The sequence below is a fragment of the Cibotium barometz genome, chromosome 28 (assembly GCF_041138505.1).
Source record: "Cibotium barometz isolate CiBa-2024 chromosome 28, ASM4113850v1, whole genome shotgun sequence".
NCBI lineage: Eukaryota > Viridiplantae > Streptophyta > Polypodiopsida > Cyatheales > Cibotiaceae > Cibotium > Cibotium barometz.
This window is the reverse complement of record NC_141073.1, coordinates 6504138-6528198: the sequence shown is the minus strand read 5'-3', so window position 1 is coordinate 6528198 and position 24061 is coordinate 6504138. Positions and strand designations below refer to the sequence as shown.

Sequence of the window (24061 nt, the reverse complement as noted above, 5' to 3'; positions counted from 1 at the left end):
CACTTTTCATCACAAACCTTACCCTTTCTGGATTGGGATTTTTTTCCCACACTAGAGTGCCTCTTTAGGTGATTGCTACTCTGAGGAGTCATGATATGTCACTGTCATTTACTCCATCAAGCCAAGATGGAGATTAGTGCGTTCAGGGGATTAGTACCCTGTTCATGGAACTTGAGGACACAGTGGGTTGTAGGTGGTTCGAGGAGGCAGTCAACTCCCTGACTTCTGGAGTCTATGGCTTTAAAGTGGTTGTTCGATCAGGCATCTTCATTTGGATCCGGGAGAGTGGGAGTAGTTTGATGCTGTTAATCCCACAAAGAATTTCCCCTTCTTTGAGTACACGGTCAAGAACATTAGGCTCTCCTTTCTTAGATCTTTTCAGAGGATTCCTACTCTCAGACTTCATTGGGAAAGTTATGGCATCACACGGGCTATTGAATATTTGGCTTAGACTCTGGTACTCTCTCAGGAGGAGACAGATCTCCGTTTTCTTTTCTGTATGGTGGAGTGAAGAGCTGTTCTTGGTGCATATCCATCATGCCCTACTGAGTAAGTTCAGCATTGCATTTGGGGATGCAGAGACTCTCAGCTGATTTGGTGCTCAGTGGTCCATATCATGAGGAGTTTCAGGAGAGGCAGGGTTTATATCACGTGGGGCTCTATAGTTTGGTTAGTCCATTCTGGGCCACCTATGTTTAATGAGACAAGGGATTGTGATCTTTCCATCATGGCTTATAGAGGGTGGTTCATAGATGCACTCTCCTAACTCGCAACCTGTACCACCTAGAGGTAAGAGTGGACTCTTGCTGGGAGATTATTGCCAGAGTTACAAGGCGGATTTGGAGAGCTAGATGCATAGAGTCTATGGATGGCACTCCCAACCTTTTACACTCAGTTGATATGTGCAAATATTATACACTCTCGTGGCCACTTGGGCTCGTTCCAGGGAGCCTTGACATATTCAGGTTCATATTCATGTTCTTGATCATTTGCAGTCTACTGTCTACACATATATGCTGTTTTATTCTCTATTTTCAGATTCACAGCAGTAGCACAGATTTCTCACACTTCTCGGAACCATCAGGTCTCGGATTTCTCGCGCATGGTTTGCATTTTGGGACGAGTGTTTTTCTTCTGGCCTATGGTTTTGGATTTGTGTTGATTTGTTCATACTTAATAGCAGCCTTTTATGATAGGACTCTTGAAAACGGCAGCTCTAAAGTTGGAACTTGAAAAACATTGTTGTCTATACTCATTTTATCTCTCAATATTTAATAGTAGCCTTCCATGATATGACTCTTGAAAACGATAGCTTTAGAGTTGGAACTTGAAAAACCCTGTTGTCTATAATCATTATATCCTTCAATGTTTTGGTTTCAGGGCTTCTTCTTTGCACACAACAACGGAAGGGTGTGAAGATTGGGTGACCATGAAGAGCCACAAGAAAATTGAAAAGCAATACGTAGCAGGCTTGTGGCATATTCCTGATCATGAAGAACTAATGTTTGTGGATGAGATCATAGATGCCCATCTTAGGAAGCCATTGGCTAGTCTCAAGAAAATTTGTGAGGAAAAGGAAGGTTACAAGTCCAAATATGCAGGTGTATATTTGGATTAAATTTGGATTAAACAGTACTTGATTATGTTCAGAGTATGATGATTAAACTGACCTTATGAAATCGTTTCTATCATTGGATTTGCATTATTTTTAATACGCATGCAATGATGGGGTTTTCAGGTCAGGAGAAGGAACACATGAGAGTGTTGCTTTTGCGTGTGGAGGGTGCTTTATGTGGCTTGGGCTCCTGCTTACCAGATTTTGGTTCTCATGCCACTTCCAATAAAGGTGAAGGATCTGGTCCCTTAACTGTTGTTGGATCTGCAGGAGCAACAGTAAAAACGTCCGAGTTAAGAGAGGAGACATCAAAGATAGTCCACCAAGTGTGTGAGTAGGTTTCTGGACCTATTCCCAATCGAAACACTTGATTTCTAAGGTTTTTTACCATTTTTTACCCTATTCTTGGACATATCCTCTTCTAGAACCCTTGATTTTTGAGGCTTATTAGCATTTTATACCCGAGATTTGGATTGATGTGTTGTTTCTTACAAATTTATCTCATGTTCTTTGCAGCTATATTCTCAAGAATAGAGGAGATGATTCTATCTTGTTAAAGATACTTGTTTCAATCATAGACCTGGTTGGAAACTATGGTAAGATAGAAATAGACGTGTCATACCCCACCTATATCTGCTGTCATGCTTACATGCAAAAGCTTGATTGTTGTGAGATGGATAAATGCAGGTTGGATAGAATTTCTTTCATATTTCCTTCGGAAGTTTGTGTGGGATGAAAGTGCTCGATTACTAACCGAACCATGCACAAATTTTGTCAATAATACCTTCTCAGATGCAAAACGAAGGTTAGCAGCTCACTTCCATCTTTATATCTTTTTGGAGCACATTGTTTTCGTGGGATAATTTTTTACTAATTTCTGCATTGATGCAATAGGGATATACTGATATGAATTTGTTTGTTTGTTTGTTTTTCTTTTGGTTCTTGCTTATACAGGCCATGGTGGTTAGTGGTTGAAAGAGCTTTTGTACACAATCTTTGGCGTGCTTCAGAGTCAGGATATCAATGCTATAAAGAGAAAGAAATAGGCCTTTCGGTTCCTTCTCATATATTATACCTTTTGAATGATCTTCTGAAACTCTCCTTGCACAGCTACAGCAGTGTGCGCTCGTAAGTAACCTCCCTCCACCTATCAAATTTAGGTTGAAATGTGCTATGATTATCCTGTCTTAGGAAGAACTTTATTCAATTTTGCAGAGATGCTGGAAGAAGTCTGAAGAATATGTTGCAGCGATACCCATTACTAGTCAAGAAGTGCATGCCCTTGTTAACAAAAACTTTGCAAGATCCCAAAGCAACCAAGGAGTCAGCTTTAGGATCTTGTGAAATACTCATGTCAAGGCTAGTAATACAGCATCTTAACCAGGTATAAGTGGGCTCTACCCTTCTTTAGTTCAATATTGTACTGCAATCCAAGAGCTGTGAAATACTTGTATTTAGACATTTTTGTGAGGGATTTGAGATGGAAAGTGCCTTTTGAATAAAGGTGTAGTATTTTGCATGGGGTCAGGCCACATGATCATTTCCAGATCTGCTACAAAAGAAAACATGTGCACTGCATGCATATATATGTGTGTATATACATATACATACAAACATATGCGGTAAATGTGTATTATGTATATATTTACGGTTTAAAAGAGTGAGTGAGAGTGTGTGTGCACACGTGTTGTGTGTGGTTAAATGAGTAAACAGGTAATCGTAACTATAACTACAAATATATCTTTCTGGGGTGTATGTCACGAAAAGGCCTATCTTTATGCTGATATTTGATATTATTGTTGACTGGAATTTGTGCAGGATTGGACTGGGTTGACGTGTTTCTTATTGGCTCTGCTGGGCAGGTATTGTGGCCAGATGCGTATATTCTCAGTTGAATATTGATTTTTTAGAGAGTTTAAGTTAATCTAATAATAGAATCAACACTAGGAGCATGGAGATTTGAAAGGTAGAATTAAGCCAGGAGTAAAAAACTTTGAATGATAGATAAGTTTCTGGATTGAAAAGTCTTATACTGTATGATTGGATTGACTCTTGCAGTGCTCATCATGAATCTGTTGAAGCTCAAGATGCCATAAATAAGGTGGCATTCAATCTTCTCTTGTCATACAGATGTGGAATCATACGTTTTGAATCATATATTTCTCTCTCTCTCTCACACACACATGCGCAGGTGCGCGGAGAGAGAGAGAAATGAAATGAAATGAAATATTAATGTCTTCAAAAGGCCAAAGTGACCTATGAGACCAAAGTTACAACCATGTGACATCTGATACACTATCTGGAAAAGAAAAGAAAGGACTGAAGGTAAGTATCTAGCCCTACAATACATCAGTAGGGAGCATCCGGAAGCAGCAACTAGGGAGAGTGGGAAGCTAATGCTACTAGTCAAAATGGGGTACATGAGTACATGGATACATGAATACATGAATACATGAATATGGGGGAGTACAAAAGTGACAGTGAGTACAACAGTATATGGCTAGAGTGGTAATCATCCTAGGAGCTCTAGCATGGGTCTCTGCCGGATGGCCTGGATATCTGCCATAGTGAGATGCCTGGTCGGACGAGCCCGATGCCTCGCAATGATGCTCTGAATCCTCCGGTGTAGGCACCGTCTCTGATGTAAGGATCCGCGAACCCTCGGGTGTCTGGATCTGCCCAACTGGATAGCTCTCTTAACTAGAGTCCCACGGGAGAAATGAAATGAAATGTTATATTAACGTCTTCAAAAGGCCATAATGACCTATGAGACCAAAAAGTTACATCATGGTGGATCTGATACAATGTCTGGATAAAAAACCAAAAAATGAAAAAATAAAGATGATACTACTGGCACCTAGAAAATGAAACTGGAACTGGAAGGTAAACAGAAACCCTTATAGGGTGTGAATATAGTGAGGGGGGGGGGGTGTCGCTATGGAGGTGAGTGGAGTACAGTGAGGGGATACAATATCATGTGGGACCGGGGGGGGGGGTACACTATGGAGAGAGAGAGAGAGAGAGAGAGAGAGGCTTCTTACATGGTTGTGGAGGACACAGGCAATACTTTTGATGTACAACATGTCCATGTACACTAGGTGGAGGATAGAGGAAAACAAGTAGTTTAGGAGGAGGATCCTTGGGAAGATGTGGTTAGTCATAAAGGCAAAAAGATGGATCAGTCATCCGGCCAAGGGGAAATCCGGAATTTGCATAATCCACCTATTACTTATGGTCGCCAGGCTACTTCACCTCAAGGTGGTGCTCATTCTCGGGACGGTCAGCCTTCTGTCCAGGGACATGGATCTCTTCCTATGCAATATAATTTGCACTCTCGATATACCAAGGCTAATGAGCCTTCTTCTCCTCTGGCTTTTGATAGACAAGGCCATGTTGTCACCTCTTTGGATAGAAGGTACATGAGTGAAAGAGGTAAACAATGGAATCAACCCTCTTCATCTGGTCAACCATCTTTTGGGGTTTTGCAAAATGCTTTTGCAGTTTTGGGTGACTATATGGGTGATGTATGTGTAGCATTGGCTGCTAATGAAAGGCAGGGTAGGCCACAGCCTTGCTCTCATTGACTTTGTTTCTTCTCCTTATGAAGCTGGTTCATTGGAATGTGTGTGTGATTTCCTCCCGTAAGAAGCAGTATGTCTTGTGACAAACACTGTTGTCTAATCAATGGGATGTTCTTTGTGTGGTTGCGCATAAACAACATACTCAGGCGGGTGGTGGCTTTAGACATAGAGGTTTTCATGTTTTCTTCAATGGACACCCTTCCACCTAGTCAGGGGTGATGATGATTGTCCATGATTGTTTTTAGCCTTCTGTTGTGTATCAAGATGTACGTGGTAGATTTATGGTTGTGGAGATCACTTACGAAGAACAACTTCTTTGGTTGGTTGGTGTGTATGCTCCCCATACAGTAGGAGCTCGTTGTTCTCTTTGGCGAGATCTGCAACAATGTTTGAGGTTAGGAAAACCAGGTTTTCTCATGGGGGATTTTAATATTTGGTCTTCTGTTGATCAAGCTAATTCACCTCACTCTATAATGAATAATCTGGAAAGGCGGGTTTGGGACTCTTTTATGTCTCTAGTCCTTAAGCAGGACACTTGCTGCATCCTTATGATTCTGGCTTTACTTTTCAATCTCGCCAGTATCCTGGTACTTGGAGCAGGCTGGATAGAATGTATGTTATCCACGATGATTTATTTTTGCCTGAGATATTGAAAGTGGTTGTGGAGAGGCAGCATGTTCTTTTGGATCATTTCCCAATGGTCTTGGACATAATGCATCAGCCTATGGATGTTTATAAAACTTTGCTTGGGAGGCTGCCATTGCGCTTCAATCACAGCTTTCCTGATAATGAGGTCTTTCATGGATACATGCTGCAATTGATTGATAATTTTCAGCTATGTTTTATATAGTAGGGATTGTCAGCCTGGGATTGCTTTTTGTCTAACATTCAACGCCTTGCTCGTCAGTATCGTATTCATCAGGCCTCGAAAAGGAGGCAAGAGGTGACACTGTTGCAATCTTTACTGGGGGCCTTGCAATCTCAGGAGGCTATATCACCAGGGAATGATAGAGTGGATACTGTTGTTACTTGGCTCTCTCGTAGAATTGCTGCATTTCAGGAGGCAAGCTATACGAGGGCTAAGTTATATGTCCGGTTGGAGGCCCTTAAGGATAATAATTGTCAGACACATAAATTTTATGCTCAATTGCATCCCTCTTATGCTAGAGAGAATATTGTGAGGCTTTGTCTGTTCAGTTTTACCAGGAGCTTTTGGGCACGCCTGAGGTGCTATCTAATCATAGTAGTTAGGAAACACGTTTCGTACAGGGAAGGAAACTTGGAAACGTTTCCTTGTAAGAAAGGCATTTTTTCAAGCAAATTTTTGACAATTTTTTTTGTCCCAAATCTAACGTCAAAATCTATGTGACTCTTTGATAAAGTTTTTTATGTAGTTTCATGTATGGTTTTTTTTTTGTGGCATGGAATAATGGATGATTGGATCATAGATCATGGACAGTGGACCATGGTCTATGAATCATGATCATTTGGCATTGATGATGGATGAGTATATGGTTTTTGTTATTTGTGATTCAAAGACTGTAGGCTTCAAATTGAGGTTTCCATGTATTCTATGCATTTAGTGTTATTTTTACATATTTTATACAGTATATGTTTGAAATTTAGTACATGCAAAAACCTGTAGGTAGGAAACTTGTAGGAAACTTTGGGCTGATTTTACGAAACCCGTTTGAAACACATTTGAAACACGTTTGAAACTTTTAGCAAACAACCCCGTATCTACATGTATCTAATGATGTTCATCAAGCATGTGCTAGTATTCTAGCATTGGTGCAAGCAACATCAAGTATTCGGCCAATATTTTAGATGCTGATATTACAGAGCAGGAGGTTGGCTTTGTGCTTGCTCATTTGCCCAAAGACAAGAGCCCAAGTTGGGATGGCATTGTTAATGAATTGTTTTCCAAGTATGCGGATCAATTGAAAGGTCCATTGACATCCATTTGTTAGGAGATCTGGCAATCTGGAGCTATGCATGATTCTTGGAAAGTGGGGGTGATTCGGTTGTTGCCAAAGGTGCCTTCTCCCTTTGCTTTAAAACATTGGAGCCCTATCTCTTTGATGGGTTGTATGTATAAAGTTTTCTCTAAAGTCTTGGCAAACAGATTGCACAAGTTTGTGCCTGACTTGATACACCCTGCTCAGTATGGGTTTATAAAGGGGCGCAATATCTTGCATAATATCCTTAATGTTCAAACAGGCATTGATTATGCAAGGAAAACAAAGCAAGAGGTGGTGATGGTTCAGGTGGATTTGGAGAAAGCAGAAGGTGGTGTTCGCTACCTTCGTCTTGGGTCTTGCGTTGTTCTTAGCACCCTTCTTCTTTGGGTTAGAATTCTTGGAAGGTTGGTCGGAAAACTTTCTTTTTGTCGTGCTAGTCATCGGCGTGGAGAACTTCCTTTCAAGAAAGAGTGCCTTAGTTTGAACCTCCTGAAAGTTGGCTTGAAATCAGTGTCTCTCTCACCAACTGTGATGTGGCAGCTGGTTTCATTGTAAATTTTGTCCCTTAGCACGTAAATCCCAAGTATGTGTATGCTCTTACAATCTCTGCTAACTCACATCAAATATAAAGGATTCTCTGTGCAAGTAACTAGGGCTTAATGTGGAAGACCATAACCTTGGTTTTACCAAGGTAAAGTGTGAGGTCTCTGTCATGGCCCAACTTCTGGAAGGCATCTGAGTGGTGTTGCAGCTCCTCTGGAGAGGGTGACAATTATCTGCATAAAAAAGGATAGAGACCACTGTGTCTTCTAGTGTAGAGTCATCCCCTCGTAAAAAATCAACAAAATCAGGCAATTCATCTATGTGGAGTCCAAAGAGTGCAGGGGAGAGTGGACATCTTTGCTTCACACTGATAGTGCTATGAATCTCCTCTTAAAAGTCCCTCAATTGTGCATGCTTTGCCAATGACCTGCTCATATAGTGTCAGAGTGTTCCATATCACTAGCTCTTCCATCTCTAGCTACCTTCGTCTACTGATCAATCGTGCTTGTGGGACTATGCCAAAAGTTTTACAAAAATTTAAAAATTTGCAACAGAATTTCAGCCCTTAGTGCTGGGTTTTCTTGATGATGTTTCCGAGTTTGAAAATATGAGTCAATCTGGAGTGGTCCCATCTAAAATCTGCTCACTGTGGCCATTAAGTGCCCAATCTGCAGGTTTATATAGGGATAATGGTGTTGGTGGTCCATGAAAGCCATGGAAAAAAACCACATTACATAGCTTTGCCAAGCCAAGTGCCAAAATCTCATAGCCATGAGAAAAAGGAACTCTTCATGGTCCTTGGCTCTTCCATGTTTCAGTTCGCTTTGGTGATAGGGATAATGGTGTTTATTGGGGCTCCTGCTTTATGGATAGGGATAATGGTGTTGGTGGTCCATGAAAGCCATGGAAAACAACCACATTACATAGCTTTGCCAAGCTAAGTGCCAAAATCTCATAGCCATGAGAAAAAGGAACTCTTCATGGTCCTTGGCTCTTCCATGTTTCAGTTCGCTTTGGTGATACATTCACAAAGACGAACTAGGGCTTGGGATGCCAGAGAGATTATGGGCTGGTTTGGTGTGCTGTGGAGTGTCTGGGCTTTCCAAATTATAGCATTTGTAAGAGAGCATGCTTATCTTCACCAAAAAATCCGAGAGTTACTCCTATACAATATTTTAAGCAATCCTTGCTCATTGGCTTCTAGTAATGTGTGTTGCTTGCTTCAAATCAAGTGCTTGTATTCTAATTTCATTTTATGTGCACTGGGATGTCCTTGGCAGACTTACTCCATTGGGAGGTCTACACATTATATTGCACTCATCATCACATAACACCCATTTTGTGAAGTTGAGTCCATGGGAGGTTTCTTAGCAGAGTTGGTAGTATAAGGAAAGGATTGTTGGATGGGAGGTGCTGGCCTTAGCATTCGGAGTTGGTAGTTTTTGAATGCCAGACAGGAGTGCAGAAAGGCTAGCATTATATGTAGAATCTAGATTGTGGCTGAGGTGATAATGGTGGTAAGTGAGAACTCGGAGTGGAGGCATTAACGATGATGTGGACTGTTTATGTGGGAGAATGAGTAAGAGTGATTGGCTTTGGGCATAAAAACTATGGACCTGTGTGACTAATGCATAAGATCCAATGAAAAAGCACTTTTTCCACCTCCATGCGGCTTGCACGTAGGTTCCACTAACTACAGCCATCTAAGCATTCCATCAAATACTAACAAGCCTTGAGCTGTGTAAGATCCTCCCAAGATCTCCCTAAACACAAGCAACAAGCTTAGTACCAAGGGATGCAGGCTAGCTCACCTCCCAACTGTAGGTCTGCGTCTGCAGACCGTCCCAGCCCCTTGGGCTAAGCGTGGGCCGTATCCCAGGCCTAAGCACATGCCTCCCGTCATCCGACCACACTAGTAGGATACAAAACAATATGGTTGTCCACACAATAGTCTCACCCCACTTATATAGCCTCAGTGAACGTAGAAATAGCCGTTGACTCATAGACAGCTATAACTTATGGGATAACACTAATAAACCTTAACCTAAGTAATCACAGCCTGCTGCACTAATGCTCAGGGTTCTGTTATCCCAGAATAGGCCCCATTAGCCATGTGGTTAGTGTCAGGTACGTAACAGGCTGTTCCCATCTCAATCAAATACTTGGTGAGTATGAGGCATCCGTATCTGCAGATGTACAACTGAAATCAATGTCATATGGCATCATCATCTCTGGAAGTATCAATGTCTTTCTCAAAACCCAAAATTTCTGTTTGCTCTCTCTGCTATGCTTGAATTAAAGTCTCCTAACAGAAAAATCTTTTTAAGGTGCATGGCAAGGTGATCCCGGTTGTTGCCATGCAATCCCTTTGGAGTACGGAGATCAGAGATCGCTTGGGAGTAAAATAGCACACAGCAATGTGTAGGGTGGAAGCACTATCTCAGTTAACATGGATGCACATAAACCTGGCAGGCTCACATATCTTGATAACACTAATCATGCTTCAAATATTATTATTTTTGGAAGAGGGGGGGTGGGGGGGGTTTGGGAGGGATACATTTTGATAGCCTCAATCGAGAAATATACTGTTTTTTTTTTGCCATGCTTTGTTGACTAAATATAATTTTGCGAGCAGCTGTTCATTGAGTTCAACGCTTCCTTTGGCGGGGTACCAGCAAAAGCATACATCAATCAAGGAGATAGTGAGAGCTCAGACTGCATGACTTACAGTAGTATGGTATCTTATGTGAGAGATCTTCTAAAAGGCGAATCCATCACAATACACTGGCGGTGAGTTCTTTCTCATTGCATGCTGTTGTGTTACCTGTGACTTGTGTGTTACCGGTGATTATCATTTCACTTGACTGTCATGTTACCCAGGACGTTGTGCTACACTTATTTGTCAGGAGACAGTGATAATTATGCATGTTTCTGTTTGTGACAGGTACAATCTAATGGCACATGGCATACTCCTTTTTCTCGTGTTGCCGGTCATGGATTATGAAAAGCCTTCTGACGATATTTTTTCCGATTTAAGAAACTCGGTTGCTGGTAAGCTGATGCAGTCCACTTTAATTTGTCTTTTTCTAGAGTAATTACTTTGTAACATCCAGATTAAGTTGATGGTTGGTATGTAAGCATCTAGATTGTGTTTGTGATTAGGTGGGTTTCTGAATAACCTTAAAAGCGAGCTTCCACCACTGAGACCTCTCTCAGTGATTGCTTTACTTTTTCTTTTGGAAGAAACCCCCCGTGGGGATATCAAGGATGGATGCTTCTTGAGATTCTCACCTGAAGAAATATGCAACTCTGAGAGCAATGGCTTTTCCTTTGAAAACAGCATGGCCAATGTACTACATGATGAGAAATTTGGGGAAAATGTGCTCAATAAGCTAGCTATCGATAGGCAGTCTGGTGAAGAAGATGGGTACTCTACACAGCACATGTCTGATGCAGGTCTGACATCATTTATGCCGACATACATGCGTGAGTGGCCACACACACAGACGTGGGATGCTGACATGGAAGGCGAGCAGTTTTCGGCGACTTTTGCGAAGCTTTTCAAACGGCTTGTGCGAAAGTTCGGATCTGTTGTACTGAAAGTGCTTCATGGGCCACTAGAGGAGGTGCCCAGCGCTCCTGAGGATCGAGGAAAGCAGTGTATTGCAGCGGAGATAATGGCAGGAATTCTGCATTCGGATGCCGAATGTGTTCTCAATGCTTGGGAGGACTGGATTTGCCGGTTGTTTCCGAAGTTTCTCATGCTGCCCACTCTCGATTCAGCATCTGAATGGGCGGCCTGCATTCGCTTTGCAGTAGGTGGCAAGGGACGGGATGGGAGCCGTGTGCCCGTTTTGCGTCCCAAGGTTCTACAGTGTGTGGTGGGCTGTGTTTCAGAGAAATCCTCCACTACTTTGATAGCAAGGAAGCTTATGTTTCTTCGTGCAGCTTTGGTCGAGCTGCGTCCTGCATACTCTTTGCCGGAAGAGATCATGTTTCAATCAGACGTTCTTAAAGAAGTTTGGAGCCTGCTAAACCATTCTGGACCTCAGGTATGCATGTTTTCAATTCACCTGAACATTGGCTCTATGGACTTTAATACTAACCTAATATTGACATTTCCTAAGAGTTAGCGGCCTTTGCAATGGCAGATATATATATATCTATCTATATATATATATATATATATATATATATTGGGTGAAAACCACTATTTTATCTTATATTGGAGAACCCTCAAAACGAAAGGCTCTCATTAAAGTACACCTAGAAATAGTAGAAAAACACTTCGTAGTTTTGCTGATCAATCTGTTGCAACTCAAAACTATCATGCAATGACTGACGTAATGATCGACAGAAGTAAATGTACTTGTCAATCCGAGGTGGTGCAAACACCTCATAATTATGATCTATAGCCCAATATCTCGTCCAGCCAAAGAAAAGAGCATATTCCTGCAACCTGGAAGGATGTCTTACAAACATCCAGAACATTTTCCCAAATGTCAAGATCATGAATCTATCCCATCTTGTAATAAATCCATATGTGTTGCTTCATCAATGTCTATATCTAATGGAAGCTCAATGAAAAGATGCGGTTCCATATTAATATCAATATCACTATCACGATCCTCATGCTCTTCATCGGCCCCATCCAAAATGTTTTCTTCATCGTCTTCTTCCAATGAGTTGATTTGAGGTAGTACTTGCACCTCATCCAGAGATTCGGCCTCCACATCTTGATCTTGAAAGATATGTTTTGAACGAGGGAAAACTTGTATAGCATACCATCCCCAAATGTCACTCCAAGGAATCTTATTGCCATATCCGAAGATAGACGATTTAAAAACTCCTTTGTGTTAGTGCAAAACCATAGCAAATCAACAATAATCTCTATTTGATGATGGCACCGCAAACAATTTGGAGCTGCAATTTTCCACTTTGCCAAATGCTCTCCTATCGGGAGCATTCATGTGAGGCATCTCCATTGAAAAACCTTCTGTTTTAAAGCCAATTTGCTTTCCGATATCTTTTCCAAATTATCTTTGCTTCAGCCTAAGAACTCATTCATACGCCACATCCGATCCGCATGTCTCATTATCCATGGCTGTGGAAGCAGTAATCTATATGCCCTTGCCGCTGTCAATCCATAAAGAGGAAACTGTGTAATGTAACCTTGTCGGGTATTTTTTAGCAGCCAATCATCCTGCCTTTGCCTGACTGATATAGGACATATCCCCATGTCTTGCCAGTTGATCAACGACAAGTCTCCATATAGGGTGGTAATGGGCTCCCAAATGCCATCGTCTTTGTGCTTGTGGAAATGACAATGGTTTGTCTTCAGTCCATATGACATCTCCCACCTTGCAAATTCCTTTTTGTGCTAAAAAAGAAGCTTTTCTTGGCTTAGCCACAGCCAATGGCGTATCAAATGTTCTGCTCCAATGCACATTTTCATCTACCAGTGTGTCTCTAGGAGGCATTGGCCTATGTGCCCAATATTGGCAAATGTATGAGCACAAACTTCCAGTCTTGGAGTAGTCTGGAAGAGTGGGGGCGCCTTGGAATTTTTCCTTTTATATCACCTACCAAGATATCCCAGTAGGAAAGATTCCAATGCCCAAATGAATCAACTTTGTAACATGTACACATTGAAGCGAGCATCCATGCCCATGGTTGTCTTTGTTCTATGAAAGTTATTATCATGGTTCTTTTCCAAGCCAGTACATGGTAATGCACATTCAAGATATGCAGTCCACCATGCATTTTAGGGCTGCAAACATGCTTCATGTTCAGTAGCCTCAAAGATTTCTTATCAGAGCTAGTTTTCTATAACAGTTCCATTGCTAGTGACAGGAATGCGTCGATTGATGTTTTCTCCCAAATCAACAACAGCAAGAAGAACAATATGTAAGCCATTATGATGGATTGTACTATTCGCAGCTTGACATGCAAAGGCCATGTAGACAAGTGCGAGTAATCAACCTTTTGCTTGACTTTTGTGAGCACCTGTTCAAGTGCTTCTTTGAAAGATAAGTTCCTACCCAAAGGGTATTCCAAATGCCTAGTGATTTGGCTTGGGTGTAGTATATCTCCTCGCGAGAGTATAGTGTTCCAATCCGTTTGTTTTAGTGGTAACAACTTCGACTTTCTAAAGTTAGTTTTCAACCTCGCTGTTGTCGCAAACAATTGCAAAAGATCCATAATCACAGTCAAATATCTTGGAATATTTGCCGGGAAGAAAAAAGAGTCATTAGCATATGCTTGTGCAACCATTGATGACCCGTCTAGCTGCACTAGTCCATCTACGTTTCCTCCCCGAGTAAGAATATCCATATACATTAGCAGAGGATGAGTGGCAATAGCATACAACGTTGCACTTAGTAGGCAGCCTAGTCAAATCGATTTTCCAAAAGTCTAGGGTGATGATAATACTTTCCCAATGATATATCTAGCTATGTTGCCTGCATACAACCAGTAGATGACTTCTATCATTTTCGGACCAAACCCCAAACGTTTCATGGTGGTTGCAATAAAGTCCTAGTGCATTGTATCAAATGCTTTGGCAATGTCTACTTGCAATAATAATATCTTCTGACTAGTATATTTGGCATACTCCATTCCCACATAAGCATTACATATATTTGTTGTCTAGGAATGAACCCATATTGGGCAGGATGCAACCCTTTGTTAAGCACATCGGCTATTCTATTGGAGATCATCTTTGTCACCTATTTGTATAGCATTGGCATTCAAGTGATAGGTCTCCAATTAGCCAAATTTAGACATACATTCTTTTTCGGAGCCAATGTCACTATAGGCTCTCTTGCCAGGAAGCAGGCATCACTCCTTGTAACCATGAAACATTTATCATTGCCAATAAAATGTCTTCCAATTCCTCTCGAAAATATTGAAAAAATTCTAGAGTCAATCCATCCCATCCTAGTGGCTTCCACTTACCTAGTCTCGCAAGAGCACTTTGCAATTCCATGTTCGTGAAAGGGGATTCCAGCTTGGTCCACTGACCCTTAGTCTTTTGTACACAATGTATGCTTTGCTTTTGTCTCTTAGCATGCAAGCGTTTGAAAAAGTGTTTTGACGAGCAGCCTTTATCTAGTAAAGGCTTTTGCCTAGCTTGTATTTGCCATTTTTTTAATTTCTTGTGATTGTTGCAATCTATTATATATCGTGCATTTAAAAGCTTTTCTTCTTCCTCCTGATTCAATTGCCTTGTTTGTGCAACCTCATGTAATGCCTACATATCTACTTTGCATCGGTTTATTTCGTTTCTTTGCTACCCTATATACCATCTGTCATATTCTATAATGATAGATTGCATTCTTCTTATAAAGTTTCTCCATGCTAAGTCCAGATCAAGCATGCATCTTCTCTAAGTAATGGAATGATTTTGTACACCTTTTCTCGATAAGTATCCTGTGATAGGTAGGAGTTATTGAGTATACACAGTCATTTACATGCCAGTCTTTTTTTTTTCCGAGAAAAGATCCTTTCATTAGTTAAAAAAAACGCCCACTGGGCTACAAAAAAACTCTCCTGCTTATAAGAAGGTAGAGCAGAGATCCAATCAAGGCAGCTAGGGAGACTCTCCCTAGGTGCAAAAAGGTACAAAGATCAGTACAAATAACTGAGAGCTATATCATACAATAGGAGGGAGGAAAAGCCAAAAAGGTGGCCTGTAATGCCAGCGGGGGTACCCGCGTGTAGTGTATAGAAGGGGCCGTTGCGCCAAGTGGTGTGGAAGGCTTGGCGCCGCAAGATCGCCGCATCCGAGTTGCCCCGGATGCGGTCATACTGTCCTCGCAGGGTGTGGATCAGCTCCTGCCAAATCCCCCGAACAGTCTCTGCTGGTGGCTCCAGTCTCCCCTCAAAGGCCCTGAAACACCGGGCTCTCCAGGTGAACCAGATGGTGAGGCTGCTGAGGAGCTCCCATCCTAAATCCCTCTCCTGTGTCCAGACGGCGGACGAGAAATCCAGTGAAGGAACAAGGCGAGGCTGGCCCCTAATGAATTTGATGGCCTTGCTGTCCTGCTCCATCTCGTATCCCAGAGCAGGCCCTGACAATGTCGACCAAGCAGCGGCACCCTACGTATACATGCCCTCTGGAGAGAGGGGGGCCAAAATGCGGAGCATCCTCGGCTTAATCTGATCCACCACTTCCACCCACATAGGACACCTGTGTTTAATAAAACTCAGATAGTCCTTGGTGGGCGACTAAGGGTAAACATGCACCATTTGTTGTCCAAAGAACAAGGGCGACTTTTCTAACACCATTTGTTTATACTTGGATTCAGTGAGAATCACCTCATAAATACCTGTTGTTGTAGAGTAAACCCCCTCGACAAAACATCCGCCAAGTATGGCTTTTATCCATTGACCACAACATCTGCCGCAATAGGCATTTTACGAGGGAGAGAAAGAATCACCGCTTTTTGAGATAGTCTCGTTATAGGGTCAAAGAGAATATGACCCGGGATTTTCAAACAAAAATCCGGCATAGGTGCATCCCAAGCTTGTCTGATATCTGCAAAACCTTCTTCAAGAGTGTTGCAAAACTGTTGTAGTACGAGATTGTCACAACGGAGAGGCTGCAAATCAGAATGCAATTGTCTGCGTTTAGGATCAACAGACAATTCCCTTCTATGGTAAATAGCTATGGATTGAGCCATGAAGGAAGAGAGAGGAAAGAATAGAGGCAAAAGATACAAGAAACACAAAAGACGAGTAGACACAAACACACACAACTGAAGCAAAGAAAGGGGAGAGGTGAAGCAAAGAGGAAAAAAAGGACAAAGTATTAAACACAGTCGGATGAGGAAGCGAGGGCACACATATTTACACACACACAAACTCGCACCTGGAAGAAAAGAGACAAATGGAACAGTAGGGACGACGGGGGGCTGGATAGGAGAACAGTGGAGTGGGCGCTGCAAAGGCGGCAGCAAGCAAACAGGCCCGTGCTGCAGAGATAGCAACGGGCGGCAAGCAGCAGGAAGCAAAGGGCGGCAGGTGGTGCGAAGCAGCAAACCCCCCCTCCCCCCCCCCCCCACACACACACACACTATATATACCAAAGTGAGAGCTGTCGAAGACTTCCAGCAGAGAAAGAGCAAAAGAAGTGTCGAGCATGGCGCACGGCCACGTGACAAGAAGCAATGCAGTTTTGCACAGGTGATACTACAAGCGACCTGATGATCAGAGCTTCATGGTTGTGATCCAGAAATTGCAGTCGTATCTTTGCTGTGCAGCGTGTTGATGCCAACTGTCTGCTGAGGGCGACGAACTGAAAACACACTACCCTCCCTGCTGAGGACGAGCGATGAGCGAACAGGGCGACGACACACACAGACACACACACGTGCGCGCGTACTCACCCACCCAGCCACCACACCACACAACACACGCGCGTGGCGAACGGGCGCGTGTGCTCCTTAAAAGTCTGAAATTCTTAACAAGGAGCTGATATAGATTGCTTCAAAGTTGCAGTTCTGTCCCCAAATAGAAGAAAATGTGCTGAATCTAAATTTCTTTCTTCTCTACTAGAATTAGGCTGGTTTGGTAGTTTTCTCTTTGGACAAAATCCCACAACCCCAACATGGAAACTTTTGATTGGGTCGTCTGGTGATCAAGCAAGAAGGCCGATTCACAGCGTCTGGGCAGAAGCTGGAGAAGGGCTCACCAACTGAAACCTGAAAGGGTTAAAAAAAAGGCCATGGGCTAGGAAAGCTGGATATAGATTGCTTCAAAGTTGCAGTTCTATCCCCAAATGGAAGAAATTGTGCTGAAATTAGGCTGGTTTGATAGTTTCCTCTCTGGACAAAACCCCAACATAGAAACTTTTGATTGGGTGGTGGGAAAGTTGTGAACCTGGCCTTATTGATGTTAGCCAAGCACCCACATTCATAAAAATAGTCTATTGATGATGCAGCAGTTCATCTTACTACAGATTTGGGTTTTTGTTTTCAGGTGCGTTGCTCTGTGGGAAGTGTGTTGTGCCTCTTACTGTCTAACCTGCAGCTTTATTCAGTGAAACATCAAGCAAATGACGGCGTCCATGTTGAGCATGTGTGTGAGAAGACGTGCTCATTGTTGATCAGCAAAGCCATGGAGGCGACCAAAAACATTATAAATGCAGACCGCACTACTACCAGTGGCGAAGCTTTGAGCAGCAAAGAAGATGAAGTCCGGAAGGAAAAAAATAAAGAGCCTGTGAGACAAATGGAAACGGTATCACACACACAGACACACATACACACACAGATATATATATATATATATATATATATATATATATATATAGTTTCTCTCTCTTTTTTTCTTTTTTTTTTGGGGGGGGGTGGTGTTTTCGGAGTGAAAAATAATATATGGATACTTTTTTTAGGGGAAAAATGATTAACCTTGCTTTACTTTATAATACCTGTTGTACTGACAATCCAATCTGCATTTCTTTTACAGATTTTTTATTTCCTAGCCTCAGCAATCCAATCAGGACGAGCGCACACTCTAATGAATGTGGTTGTTAGACTTATCTATCCAACACTGTCGTTGCAGGTGAATGCTCACCATAGTTTTTGAGTTATTGTGAAGCATTAAAGTATACCTTTTCTTTGAAAAAAAAAGCATCAAAATATGCCTTTTTGAAATGAAGAGAAATGTGTGTTAAATGTCTTGCTTATTTGGCCATGGGCTTGCTGGCAAGGTAGCTCTATCATATGTAACTCCAATGGAACTGAATCCTAAACGTTTCAACTAACTATGATGTGTAATTTTTTAAATCATGTTTTCTCTTTGCGATGCAATAGCAAACTTCAGAAAAAGATTTATCATCGCTAGCGAGGTCCGTGATGAGGTACATGCAATGGCAACCCTTCCCGGTCTCACATCTCCGACAAGTGGTTGAAGTTGCACTGACTGCGGCAAATGACAATTATTGGCATACGCGAGTCGCCTTTCTAACATTTTTGCAGCCTTTTATGTACAGGTATCTTATATCTTTCTCATGCACAGGCATTTATTGTATTATTATAATACATGCATACATGCATGCAAATGCGTGTATGTGCCTGTCCGCATGCTTTCACACATCCATTCCTTATGTTTGCATTTATATTCTCTTGAAATCCAATGGGAAAGAAAGTTACAATCATGAGAAGTCTGAAAATAAGAGGAGTCCTTTTTGTTTGGCTATGTATCTACTGTTAAGCTATCTCAGTGCCAGATGTTATAAATCACCGAGCATATGGTTGTCATTATCTACAGGCACAAGTTTATCTTGTCAAGCCTTGACCAGCAGTCACTATGGGAGAAAGTAGTCGATCTGATATCTGACTCACAGCTGGAGGTAGGATTCTAGTAAATGGCTTGAAGAGAAATGTAGTCCTGTTAAAATCAAATGTAGGTAATCAGGTTCTGTTACTCCTCGATGTTTTTGAAATATAGGTACGTGAAGCAGCAGCAAAAACACTGTCGGGCATGATGAAGGGAGCTGAGATGACATTTGCAAAGCCTTTTTGCCAAAAAATAACAGATGAAGCTGCTCTGCTCAAAGGAGAGAGGTCTAATAGGTACACTATCTCCTTAGTTATCACCTCTCTCTCTCTCTCTCTCTCTCTCTCTCTGTCATAGGAGATTGCTTGCACTGTCTTCTGGAAATCTTGTTTTGGTCTCATCTGTACAGTTTTTCTTTGTGTTTAGATCAAAGAATGGAGGTGCTCAGAGGATACGAACCATTCACGGTGTTGTGCTTGGACTCTCTGCGGCGATATTATCTGTACCATATGATATGCCCAGGCATGAGTCGACATGTAGTGCAAGGTTGTGGAAAGGTGCAACATGAAAATATTTTCTTATGAAACAATAATTACATGTTTTCAGGTGGCTTCCAGACATGGTCACACTGCTAGCTGAATTTTCCACTGAGCCTTGGCCCGTCTGCGGGACTGTCACCAAAACCATTGGTGATTTTCGGCATACTCATTCTGATATGTGGGAGTTCCAAAAGGATTCTTTTACAGAGCAACAACTTGAGGTATGTTTACTTTATGTTTCAAAAGGCATGTACCAATTTTGTTTTTATATACCAATTTTCTTTTATAAAATCTTGTGCTTTTCATTTTATACTTCTAGTCAATCATTTTGATCTTCTAGCTTTTCTGTTTTTGTTTTTTGGTGGCTTAGAACTCTCACTTACTGCAGGTTTTGTTGAATTTGACATCATCAGCCACGTACTTCGCGTGATTCTGTCTGTAATTATGTGTTACGATGTTAAGAGTACATGGGCATGGGCTCAGGTGTTGCCCAGGACACACACCCACGCCCATACCCATGCATTTGAATAGTGGGTGAGTGATGTTTTGGAGTGCTCTCATTCTTGTTACAGCCTCATATGTGCTTTTAACAAGGAAAAGACAGCCTACCAGCTTTTTGGAAGCCCGATTTGATTTGCTGTGTAGAGGCCATTATAATGGAGAGAATTGTGATTGCTGAGGCTGAAAAGGGTCAAGAAGAACCAGAACCCTAATTTCTCACCAGCAACTGAGGATATCTGTAATGTAATACTAACTGGATTTGGGCATCTTTCAAGATCCAATCTCGTGCCAAAAGATCCCACCAGAGCATCTATTTTCCCAGATTTTACTGATGTTAACAATGGGAAATCAAGGTATTTTAATAATTACAATTTTGATCTTATAGAAATCAGATGCAGAACATCCCATAGACTGATTTCACCAAAAGCATGTCTACCATTCCTTGGTATTTCAAACTCGATTTTACATCAACATTTAAGCAAATGTTTTGTATAGTTTACACACTATAAACATATGCGTACATTCATAACGTTGTAACCTAAGAAATAAAGGTAACGAGGTCAGTTTGGGAATGGAACTATAGACATTAAGTTTGGGAATTGGCTTGGGTTCAGACCAAAGACATATGCTCAATGGAACTATAGACATTAAGTTTGTTACACTTCTCTACCGTACTCAGGTCATTTGTTTTATCCGTCTCTCTCTCACTCAATCTCTCTCTTATCTCTCTCTCTCTCACACACACACGCGTGCACACACAGGCGTTCTATGCCAATACTTGTACACATTTTTTTGTTCATGCATAATTACTACAAATTCTCTCTTACACACTTTGGCTCTCTATCTCACACACAGACACACACACATTCTATGTCAATACTTGTACGCCTTTTTTCATTCATGCATAATTTTGTAGTATGCTTACTACAAATTCTCTCTCACAGATACTCTCTCTCTCTCTCTCTCACACACACACACACACACAGGTTCTATGTCAATACTTGTACACATTTTTATGTTCATGCATAATTTTGTAATATGCTTACTACAAATTATCATAATTTTTCAATCACGTAAGCTCAGTATGGATGTGAAGGGGCGGGAGGTATTGAATACCATTACCTTGGTTTACCAAGGTTAACAATGAGGTCCCGCAGAGTGCAAAAATTTTCTAAGACATGCAAATGTTTCTGAAGCCCCTTGGCTGAATCAGAAAGGACGACGATGTCATCTTCGTAGAGTAGTAGGACTGCCAGTGTGGAACCAGCCTTGCCTAACTTGTCAGTGAAGCTCGAGATCTCATCACTATAGGGGACAAAAAGAGTGGGTGATCGAGGGCAACTGTGTTTCACCCCAATAGTGCTGGAAGTATCTTGCAACATGCCTCATGAGGCTCTCACTTGTCTGATGACGGACTCATAGAGGGTGATGATGCTTCAAACCATGTCAAATGGGACTCCTATCTCCTGTAGACGGTCTAGAAGGCGGGCTTGGGGTACAATATCAAAAGCTTTGCGAAAATCTACAAAGCAGTTGTAAATCCTCTGATGTCATGCTCTACCCTCCTCGATGATGGCACAGAGAGTGAAGATGTGGTCAAGGGTAGAATAGCTTCTTCGAAAGCTTGCATGTCTTGAGGCTATGCATTCCTATTTCTCTGTCATTCCACCGGTTGGTGCGAAATGTTTGGTTGAACACAATGCTAATCAATACACTTAAATACACTGAGATTTAATGGACAACAAGCACAATACAAAAAGTAATTTGTTGAATTGACAAGAGACACATAATGAGCTGGAATGGCTGTGCCCTCTCTCAAATACTGTATATTGATCTTGAGAGAATCAAGTACATAGCATCATGGGTATTTCTAACCAGATTTCCTTAACAATGCATATGAAAACAACATTGCAAACAATATGGTTGTTGATGAAGATCTCGAAGGAGCTGCCTTCTCACACTATCCTCTGAAGTGTCCATGTTCTCTTCCATTTTCTCTCTATTGTTCCACCCAAACATGGTAGAAACAATCTTCACGAGAGCACGTAGGACAAGAGAACACTACACAAGATATGTGAGTACAGAGTCCTACCCTTCCCCCTTGTTACTTGTTGCCATAATTGGTCATGTGAGCTTACCAATTGCAAGTAGAGTTGATGAGACGGTGGAAGTCTTTGTGCGATGAAAAAGTCTGGAAGGTTGAAATCTTTAATTTTTCGTGATTTTTGGCGACAAAAGTCTTCAAGTAGGAGCACGCAACCTGGGAAAGCTTCCCCTATCTTTCTACTTAAGAAAGGAGGGCTGAAATTAGGGTTTTTAGCCAAAAGACCAGAAAGTACAGCAAAGCAAAAGGACTATTATGCTGAATTTGAGCCACTAGAAGTGTGGAGGAGGAAGAATATGACCCAAAAACAATCTTGGATGCTTGAGAAGCACTCTAGCATGCTTGGATATGGAGTTATGAGAGAAGAAGTGCAGAAAATACAGCCATCTAGCCCTCTTGAAGGAGACCTTGAAGTAGGCACCCAGTTTTGAAAAGGGAGGAGAGAGAGGGAGAAAGGTGTCCACCTACAAAAGGTAAGTGCAAAGGGGTGCAAGGTGGAGATGACACATGGCTGGATACTTACTTTGGACAAAGGGATAAGGCTTGAGTACCTTGACAGTGACTTGTGACCGCCTCGGGACTTCAGCGAGTGAGTACACACAGCTGGTCATAATTTGTAATGAGTTTTGGTCGCCCAAAACATATTAAAGTGTGAATACACTCACCTATAAATTAACACTAAGTTCTAAGAGATAAATTAACGCAATTTGACCAATACTTACCACCTGCGCACATGCAACATAACCATATCAGGAGACAATTTTACATGCATGGTTTACAGGCGGGTGTCCCCTTATCCGAAACTACACATTGGTCATGCAAGCATGAAAATAGCATGCAAATTCAATTTACAGGCAAATACATAAAGATGATATGCAATGCAACATTGGTATAGACAATCCCCATTCATGAGATTATACCCAAGGGACGTTTCTGGGCAAATACACGAGGTACCAGGCTCAACAGAAAACCAATCCTCCAGGCATCTTCGGGCAAGTATACACATGCACAAGTCCCAGCGGCGGGCAGAAAGCCAATCCTCCAAGCGTTTCCAAGCATGTACACATGCACAAGTCCCAGCAGAACATCTAATCCCAAACATGACATTCCGGGCATGAACACATCAAGTCCTTGTAGAAGATCATATCCATAGTAGCACATGACAAGCGTCAATCCCATGCATAAGCATAAACCAACAGCCATGGATGCCAATCTGATGCATACACATAGTGAGAAAGCAAGGGTGGACCATTTGGGTGGCTAAATGGTGACATTCCCCTTGGCTTCTAAACAATTGTCCACAAGTAAAAAGCATCCAAATACATTTGAAGCAAGTGCGGGCAATTTCTAAAGAATTCTTCATCTATCCATTTAGCATCAATGGGAAGATAGTTCTTGAACTTCACAAGGTAACGCTTGACAAGTTTGCCTCCAGCAAGCTTGCATTCTTTGTGGTACACAATCTGTTTTGGTTGCAAAATCTCCTGGAGTGTCATGTGCAAGACATGTGCATGCTCATTCCTAGGGCTAATCCTTGAAGGGCAAGAGATAAAGAACAGATTCAGGACTAGATTTAGGAGCTTCTACAGATTTATTGACAGGGAAGATGTGGTGGAAGAACCAGGAGGTTGTCGGCTAGCAGTTTATGGGATTATTCTTGTGTCGACTGCGGAAAAGCCCCAACAGTAGGTCGGCTAGTGCACACATGATCCCAAGGCATATTTAAGGAAGGCACATAGCTCATTGTAGGCATTCACTATTGTAGGGAGCAGGATCAGTAGAATAGGACTTTTTTTCTTCTTCAAAAAGAGACTTCTATTAAGTATGAGAAAAACATACAACAATCACAGCTATAAGCCGGAAAAGAATAGAATCACCTCAATATTTAAAGTGATTTCAACCACTGAGGAGCATCATGATGCCATGTAAGACCT

At 41.8% G+C, this 24061-nt stretch overlaps 1 protein-coding gene across 5 annotated transcripts in view; it reads left to right on the top strand.

The window, feature by feature from the left end:
- The window catches only part of LOC147622428 (proteasome activator subunit 4-like), a 60373-nt gene extending 39658 nt beyond the window's left edge, over positions 1 to 20715 (top strand). For 4 of the 5 annotated variants that reach the window (XM_086821985.1, XM_086821981.1, XM_086821983.1 and 1 more), the window contains 19 exons: positions 1381 to 1601; positions 1739 to 1949; positions 2132 to 2211; positions 2303 to 2420; positions 2570 to 2743; positions 2831 to 2999; positions 3434 to 3477; positions 3674 to 3716; positions 10336 to 10490; positions 10645 to 10751; positions 10863 to 11752; positions 17682 to 17942; positions 18171 to 18266; positions 18518 to 18696; positions 18975 to 19056; positions 19155 to 19279; positions 19410 to 19505; positions 19590 to 19743; positions 19911 to 20715. In XM_086821985.1, the coding sequence (XP_086678111.1) occupies positions 1381 to 1601; positions 1739 to 1949; positions 2132 to 2211; positions 2303 to 2420; positions 2570 to 2743; positions 2831 to 2999; positions 3434 to 3477; positions 3674 to 3716; positions 10336 to 10490; positions 10645 to 10751; positions 10863 to 11752; positions 17682 to 17942; positions 18171 to 18266; positions 18518 to 18696; positions 18975 to 19056; positions 19155 to 19279; positions 19410 to 19505; positions 19590 to 19743; positions 19911 to 19952 (3247 nt within the window). In that variant the 3' untranslated portion in view covers positions 19953 to 20715. The remainder of the gene's footprint in view (positions 1 to 1380; positions 1602 to 1738; positions 1950 to 2131; positions 2212 to 2302; positions 2421 to 2569; positions 2744 to 2830; positions 3000 to 3433; positions 3478 to 3673; positions 3717 to 10335; positions 10491 to 10644; positions 10752 to 10862; positions 11753 to 17681; positions 17943 to 18170; positions 18267 to 18517; positions 18697 to 18974; positions 19057 to 19154; positions 19280 to 19409; positions 19506 to 19589; positions 19744 to 19910) is intronic. The other variant, XM_086821982.1, reaches the window with a different exon arrangement.
- The last annotated feature ends 3346 nt before the right edge of the window (positions 20716 to 24061 follow it).